This window comes from Equus przewalskii, chromosome 9 (genome assembly GCF_037783145.1).
Source record: "Equus przewalskii isolate Varuska chromosome 9, EquPr2, whole genome shotgun sequence".
NCBI lineage: Eukaryota > Metazoa > Chordata > Mammalia > Perissodactyla > Equidae > Equus > Equus przewalskii.
The window spans coordinates 13,219,157-13,227,118 of NC_091839.1; the positions used below are offsets into that span (position 1 = coordinate 13,219,157).

At 57.7% G+C, this 7,962-nt stretch overlaps 1 protein-coding gene across 3 annotated transcripts in view; it reads left to right on the forward strand.

The window, feature by feature from the left end:
* The window catches only part of GRIK5 (glutamate ionotropic receptor kainate type subunit 5), a 56,164-nt gene extending 51,744 nt beyond the window's left edge, over positions 1-4,420 (forward strand). The window contains exons 18-20 of one of the 3 annotated variants that reach the window (XM_070557905.1): positions 49-177; positions 274-395; positions 3,851-4,420. In XM_070557905.1, the coding sequence (XP_070414006.1) occupies positions 49-177; positions 274-395; positions 3,851-4,279 (680 nt within the window). In that variant the 3' untranslated portion in view covers positions 4,280-4,420. The remainder of the gene's footprint in view (positions 1-48; positions 178-273; positions 396-3,850) is intronic. The other 2 variants (XM_070557907.1, XM_070557906.1) reach the window with 2 other exon arrangements.
* The last annotated feature ends 3,542 nt before the right edge of the window (positions 4,421-7,962 follow it).

Genomic DNA, 7,962 nt, shown 5'->3' on the forward strand with positions numbered 1-7,962 from the left:
GCTCCAGAGCCCCGATGGCCAGTCCACCGCCTTGTATGCCTGGTCTAGGCTCCCCATTCCGGGATGAGATCACACTGGCCATCCTGCAGCTTCAGGAGAACAACCGGCTGGAGATCCTGAAGCGCAAGTGGTGGGAGGGGAGCCGATGCCCTAAGGAGGAGGACCATCGAGCTAAAGGTCAGCCACCCTGCATGCGGTGCTCTTCCTAAAGGTCCCTCACAGCCCCCATGCCCACACAGCCCCGACTATGTGGCTTTCCCCCTTGACTCCCAGGTTTGGGCATGGAGAACATTGGCGGCATTTTTGTCGTGCTCATCTGTGGCCTCATCATTGCTGTCTTCGTGGCGGTCATGGAATTCATATGGTCCACACGGAGGTCAGCAGAATCTGAAGAGGTGAGGAGGCTGGTGAAGGGTGTGTGTGGGAGAAGCGGGACCCTGGGGCTGGAGGGGTGTGAAGACTGGGGCATTGGGACGGGAGAGAGAATCCATGGGCATGAGGGAGGACAGAGAGGGAAAGAGGGCAGGGCAGAGATGAGGGGGCAGGGGAAAGGAGTGAGAAGGGGCCCGGAGAGAAGGATGTGGGGAGAGGCAGAGGTGACAAAGCAAGAAGAAATAAGAGAGCCAGAGGCAGGAGAATGCAGCTGAATGCGACTGGAAGAAGACAGACAGACTTGCTGACCTGGCTCACGCTGTTTCCAGGATCCATGCTGCCCAGCGACACTCCTGCCTTTCTGGACTCATTCATGCCCCATGCTCCTAGACTGTTCCCATCTTCCCCTCTCTCCACCAGCCCTCAGCCCCTCCTCCCCCTCCTCACTTTTGCCTGATAACCTTGCTTCTACTCCCCTGAGAAAGCAGAGGAGTCAGGGAGAGCCACCTCCATGCCCAGCCACCCGCCTGCTTTCTCCACTCACTGTGTTAGTTACTCGAATGAACGTCCATGCTCCTCACTAAGGCGCCCTCCCCTGTGCCCCGTCTCCTCTCTCGCCTTCCCTAGGACATTCCTCAGAAGTTCTCTCCCTTCCTCCTGCATCATCAGTGTCCCCCTCTTTGTTGGATCAAGGCCAGCAGTGTACAAATGTGCTGTCATTTCTCCCATCTTCAAGAAACCCTCTCTTGACCCCCACTTCCCCTCCCAGCCACCAGCCATTTCTCCCCTTACAGCCTTGAAAGGATTGTCCCCCCCTGCTGTTTCCACTTTCTCTCCTCTCATTCACTCTTGGACACTCTCCAGTCCAGCTTCTGTGCCCACCTCTCCACTGAGGCCAGTCCCATCACCAGTGACCCCACGGCTGAGATCCAGTGCCGAAGGCTCAGGCCTCACCACATGTGAGGTGGTGATAGGCTTCAGCCCAGCTGATCACTCTCCTCAAAACCCTGCTTCCCGGCTTGCACCTCATTTCCTCCTGCCTCCCTGGCCACGCCTTCGTTGGGGGGCTGCAGGGCTTGGTCCTCAGGCTGCTGCTCTTCTCTTTCTCCACTCCTGTAGTAGTTATCTTTTGCCACATAACAACAAATCACCCCCAAATTTAGCAGCTTAAAACAGCAAACTTATTATCAGTTTACACTTTCTTTGGGTCAGGAAGCTGGGAGCAGCTTAGCTGGGTGGTTCCGTCTGCCCAGGGTCTCTAGTGAGGTCATGGTCATGATGTTGGCTGAAGGCTCGACTAGGGGCTGGAGGATCCACTTCCAAGATGGCTCACCGTCTCAAAATGTACCCATGGGAATTTAATTTCTGGAGGTGACTGAGTGATGACACAGAGAGGCCAATGCCATTGAAAGAAGATTTTTATTACTTACATTTTCCAAAAGGGGGCATGTCACACCACAGGGTCACACACACAGGCAGGGCCACAGGGGAAGCACCAGGTTTGGTCAGGAGGCAGAAGCAGGAGTAAGGGAAAGCCTAGGCCAGCCTTTGTTGGGGTTTCTGCAAGAAAGGGAAGGCAGTGTAGCTCAGGAGTGGCTAGTTTGGATAATGTGGGGGACTCTGGCTAGTGGGGTGGTCTCTCGTTGTCTGGTACCTGCCTTCGTTTGATTTAGGGCAGAGGAAATACTGAATTAGTGTGTGTGAGTTGGATAAAGGGGGCGGTTGGGGCTATATACTCGAGGGATTGGTTGATTTGCATGACAGACAGGCACTCAGCCCTTCCCTACCCCTAAGAATTGTCTAGTTCTAGGAGGGGCAGTCTTCCCCTGGCCAGCAAGATTTTTAAGATGTCAAAACTTCCTAAGATAGAAAAAATAAAGAACGTGATTAATACACTCATTCACACACCAGTTGGCAAGAGGCCTCCGTTCCTCACACAGGGACCTCTCCACAGGGCTGCTTGAGCATCCTCATGCCGTGGCAGCTGGCTTCCCCCAGAGCAAGTGATCCAAGAGAGCCAGGCAGAAGCCAAAATAGCTGACCTAGCCGTATTCTGTTGGTCATACAGCAACCCTGATACAACGGCAGGAACACTGGGGACGGGATCTTGGGGCTGCCCACCATAGCTCCCAAATGTGTATCTCTCACTGGGACCTCTCCCTGAACCCAGGGTTTGTAAATTCAGCTCCATACTCAACATCTCCCTGTGGATGTCTAACAGGTAGTGCACATAACATCATATGTCCAACACGGAGCTCCTGCCCACCCACCAGGCAATGCCGTCATTCTGTTTACTCAGGCGAAAATATGTGGAGTTACCCTTCACTCTCTCTCACGCCATCTGATCTCTCAGCAAATCCTGTTGGCTCCACCTTCAAAATACACCCAGAATCCAACCCCTTCTCACCTCCTTGGCCACCACCACTCTGGTCCAGCCGCTGCTGTCTCCTGCCTGGTTATAGCAGGGGCTGCCTCAGTGGGCTCCCCGCTCCTGCTCGTGGCCTCACTACAGCCTCTTCTTAGCATGGCCCCAGAGTGATCCTGCGGAAGCGCAGCAGTCCTCTGCTCAAAACCCTCCAGCGGCTCCCATCTGACTCACAGTAAAAGCCACATCCTTACAGTGGCATCTGGCCTCATATGAACTGGCCCCCATTGCTCCTCTGACCTCATCTCCCTCCCCCTTGCACACCCCCTTCCAGCCACCCAGACCTGCTCTCCATTCCTCTGTCAGGCCGTGCCCACTCCCACCTCAGCACCTTTGTCCTGCTGAGTTATCTGCCTGCTCTCCCGGCTCCATGTGGCTCTCCCAGCACTGCCTTTCAGGTCTCTTCTCAATCAGTCTCCCTTAACTGTCCTCTCAAAATTCAGCATCACTCCCCACCTCTCTAGCCGATTTTATTTTTCCCCAGAGCTCTCACCACCACCTAATATACATTTACATTTTCACTGTGATGACCTACATTTCCTGTCTCTGCACACTGGAATGTAACCTCCCCGAGGGCAGGGACTTCCGTTTTCTCTGCTGTATCCCCAGTGCCCAGAACAGTGTCTGGCACACAGTAGGTGCTCAGCTCATATATGTAGTAATAATGGCTGCATGAAAAAGAGGCAGAAGATGGAAAACAAGTATGAGGGAAAGACTCAGAGTGAAAAGACAAGCGGAAAGAGAGTAGCCTGGGTAGGAGGTGAGGGCAGATTCAGGAAGAAACCCAAAGAAGAAGGGAACAGGGTAGAGAAGTGGGGGGGAGAGAGAGGAGTTGAGAGCTGGAGAGGTGAGAACTGAGGGAAGAGGGTGGGAAGTGAGAGGGAAGGAGGAGGAGAGGAGGTGAAAGGGCCTGCGGGGAAAGAGAAAGAAGTGAAAGAAGGAGGTGGGGCGCAAAGAGCGGAAGAGGTGCAGAGAGAGAGGGGAGGCGGGGAGGGGGCGGCGGCGAGGAGAGCGCGGCCAGTGACCACCGCGCCCCGCGCCGCCCGCCCGCAGGTGTCAGTGTGCCAGGAGATGCTGCAGGAGCTGCGGCACGCGGTGTCCTGCCGCAAGACGTCGCGTTCCCGCCGGCGCCGGCGCCCGGGCGGCCCGAGCCGGGCCCTGCTGTCGCTGCGCGCCGTCCGCGAGATGCGCCTCAGCAACGGCAAGCTCTACTCGGCCGGCGCGGGCGGAGATGCGGGCGGCGCGCACGGAGGCCCCCAGCGCCTCCTGGACGACCCGGGGCCGCCCGGCGGGGCCCGGCCCCCCGCCCCCACCCCCTGCACCCACGTGCGCGTCTGCCAGGAGTGCCGGCGCATCCAGGCGCTGCGGGCCTCCGGGGCCGGCGCCCCCCAGCGCAGCCTGGGCGCCCCCGCCGAGGCCACCAGCCCGCCCCGGCCGCGGCCGGGCCCCGCCGGTTCCCGCGAGCTGGCCGAGCACGAGTGACCACGGGCGGGGCCGAGCGGGCTCCCGGACTGACCGCAGGGACGGGGCCCGCCCCAGGCCCCGGCCGCCCCCACTTCCCCAGCGGGCTAGGGACAGGCCGGACGCCGCGATTTTGCCTTCGGTTCCCGGTGAAGTCCAATGCCCGGCTCCGGGGCCTGCCTGCGCCCCCTAGTGGACTCGCCAGAGGGTGCCGCGGACGCCGCACTCCGCCCCCCACTGCGGACAACAGGAGCGCAGGAACCGGGGACTCCAGGGCCCGGGGACTGCGAGGGCCGTTCCTGGAAGCCGAAAGCGGTCTGTGGGGAGGACCCCATCCTGGGACTGCTCAGGCTCCCCAAGTCGACGCAGCCCTCCCCACTTATGGAGGAGGGGAGAGCCTCTGGGCAGATGGGTGTCCCCTGGCGCCCCTCGACTCTTCTCTTTCTCTCTCTTTTTTGGGGAGAAACCTCGGAATTTCTATGAGACCTCCCCCCCAGGGAGGGGGTCAGTTGGGCCCCCATCCCTCCCCCTGCCACATCCCAGTCCCTGTTGGAATAAAAAAAAGAACAAAACCCCAAAACTGGGGATACCCGGGTCTCATTTCCTGGGGGTGAGGGCATTGAAGGCTTGGGCCCCAGGGGAGTCTTCTGAGAAACACAGACTGGACGGTGACTCCTGCATTCTCTCTACCCTCACCCCTGCCCACAGCCAGCGGGTCAGCCCTGGTCGAGACAGCTGGCCCCTCTCCACTGACCTCTCAGGACAGAAGGAGGCTGCGACAGAGACCCTGAGACAGATGGAGAGAGATGTGGGATCTGGAGAGGCGGAGACACCAAGAAACGGAGACACAGAAAGACAGAAACCAGATGGGGCTGGGGGAGGGGAGGGCGAATGAACCGTTGAGTGTGGAGGTGCCTGGGGTGGCCCTTATGGTTGCAAGTGTGTGCCTGGGCCAGGGTGATTTGGTGACTTTGTAATCGTGTGCATGTGTGTGTGTGTGTACATCCGTGAGGCCATCTTCAACTGTCTGTGACTGTGACCCTGTGTTTCTGCTGAAAACATACCTCCCCAGCCTCCAAGAGAGGAAGTGAGAAATCCCAGTAGAATGGGGGCGGAGGGCTGAAGGGCTAGATGAGCAGGGAGAAGGGTGGGTCTGCTCTCTGTCCCCGCCCTCCCCCGCCCCGCTGGAGGTTTCTGTGGAAACTGCAGCTGTGAAAGGACGAGTGAAGGTCACACAGTGAGAGCCAAAACGAGGCCGAGTAGAAGGGAAAGAGATGGAGAGGTCGGGAGAGAGTAAGAGATGGGGCCGAGTGGGGGAGAAAGAAAGGGGAGAGACAACAAGCAAGGCCATGAAGGGTGCGGAGAGAGAGTTAGGGGCAAAGAGGGGGAGAGACTGCCCCCCGTGTTGAAGTGAGAGAAGGGTTGAGAAAGAATGGGGAAGGGGCCGAGAGGCAGGCAGATGAAGCAAGGAGGGTAAGAGACCCGGGGAGTTGGAGCTGAGAGAAGCAGAGACTGAGATGGGACAGAGACAGGTGAGAGACAAGAAGCCATGGAAAACTAGATGGAGACAGGAGGGGGCCGGAGCGGTGAGAAAAGCCAGACTGCGAGGGACGAGGCAGGGAGAGGAGAGGCTGGGCCCGCCCCTCGCGCAGGCGGCCCAGGGCGCGGGAGCTGTCCGTTCAGCACCGGCCTGGTGAGCACGGCGCGGAATTGCTGTCTACCCTGCAGGACTTGCCTACCTTCATGGTCCTGGGGCAGGCCACACCCCGGGACACCCCGCCTGGCACACAGTACCCCCAGTCTCCACCCTCTGTGTCTCGGAACTTGCCGTGCGTGTGTCCCTCAGGGACAGGTGTGAGGAGGAGCTTGTGTGTCAGCGTCTCTGTTGTCTCCACATCTCTTACAGAATCTAATCAATGTCTCTGCCCTTGGGCTGGCCTCTCAGTCTGTTGAGGTGACTAGAATATGACTGCAGATATTTCTAGTCTCTCTCCCTCTCTGTCCCAGTACCAAGAGGCTGATCTCTGGGGTCTCTCCCCATTTCTGAGCCTCCTCCCACCCCATTTCTGCTCTGAGTCTCTTCCCAGTCTTTATCTCTGAGTCCTCCTGGTTTGCCAAGCCTGTCCCTGCCTGGCTTTCTATGTCCTTGTGTCTCTGTGTCACCTTCACTGAGTTCTGTTGCTCAGTCTCCCTCTGTCTGTTTTCTTATGTCTGTCTTTGCCTGTCTCCCTGTCTGTCTTTTTCAGTCTGTCTGTCCATATCTACCTCTCTCTGGTTCTGGACTATGTGTCCATTTCTCCTCTTATGTCTTTCTTCCCATCTCTTGTGCTGAGCTCCCCTGTCCCCATCCATCCCTGTGACCTTCCTAAGTCTTCCCTCCTCCCCCCACAACTTCCGCAGAGCCTCGCGCTGGGAGCACGATGCACAGTCATCAGCCTCACCAGGCTTGTCTGAGAAGAGAGTGTATGAGGGGGATGTGGGCCTGTGGTGGGGGGGAGTAGGTGGGGGCCGAGGTCTCCCCCAGCCCAACTGGAGAGCAGGAGGAGAGAGAGCCTAGAATCTCCTGGGATCCAGACACCCCCAAGGCTTCTCTGTCCCCTAATCTCCTTCCCCATGGTCCAGGCCCATCCCTGCAGGTCAAGATGTCAGGAGAAGGAAGGGGTGATATGTTGACAGGCTCTCCTTCCCTCCCTCCCCCAGGAAGGGGACAGAGTTAGAGAGACAAACCTGGGGACCAACTACCTGGGTTAGAAGATGTGGCTCCCCGACTTCCCCAGTCTCCATGGAGACAAGCCAGGTCTGCAGGCCCAGCCTCCTTTGCTGCATACTCTGCCTTGCTGTTACCATGGCAACAAGGGACAGCAGGGAGGGATGGGGATGGGTCAGAGTACAGGATTAGGCTGAGGCTCTGAGTGCTGGGGGAATCTAAGGAAACTGACTCCCTGCCTCCTCCTACTCTCTGGCCCTGTCTGCCTGTCCATGCCCATCTCTCTGTGGCTCTGAATCTCTGTCTCTCTCTGTCTCTGCTTCTGTGACTCTCACTCTGACCTTCAGCCTCTCACACATTTCCTTGACCAGGTCCTCAACCTCCCCCACCCACCCGCCATACACCAGGCTCACTTCACGCCCCTTGCCTGTGTCCTTCACACCTCCACTCCCATAGGTTGGGAGGATGCCCACATTCCGAGAAAGCTACAGAGACAGGCTCTTGCTCTCTCTCTATCCCTCCTACCAACCCCAGGGAGAGTTGGGGGATGTTCCTCATAGAACAAAGGGGTGAGGGTGGGAGGCCATGACTCCTCAGGCTCCAGTGGGTGGCTAATGGGGTATTGTGTGTATGTGAGAGGCCTGAGGTGTGGGTGCCAGCTGGGTGTCTGTGTGTGCACACTCATACCTAGATGGGATGTATGTAGCCTGTGGGTAGGGTGTTGGGGTGTTTGGAGGTGCAACAAAGGTGTATGTGAGAGCACCGCAATGCGTGATATGTGTAGTGTAAGAGGTGTGTGGGATGGTGTCGTGTGATGTTTCTGTGAATTATTGTGCCATGTGTGAGTCTGTGTGCACCTTTTGGTCTATCATTCACAATTAGCAATGTTTTGGCAATTTTGCACTGTAGGCCTTTGCCTGTGCCCAGATATACTGGAGAGGAGGGTGTGTGATGGCGTGTATGATGTTGTGTGACCATGCAAAAGCATCTACAAAGG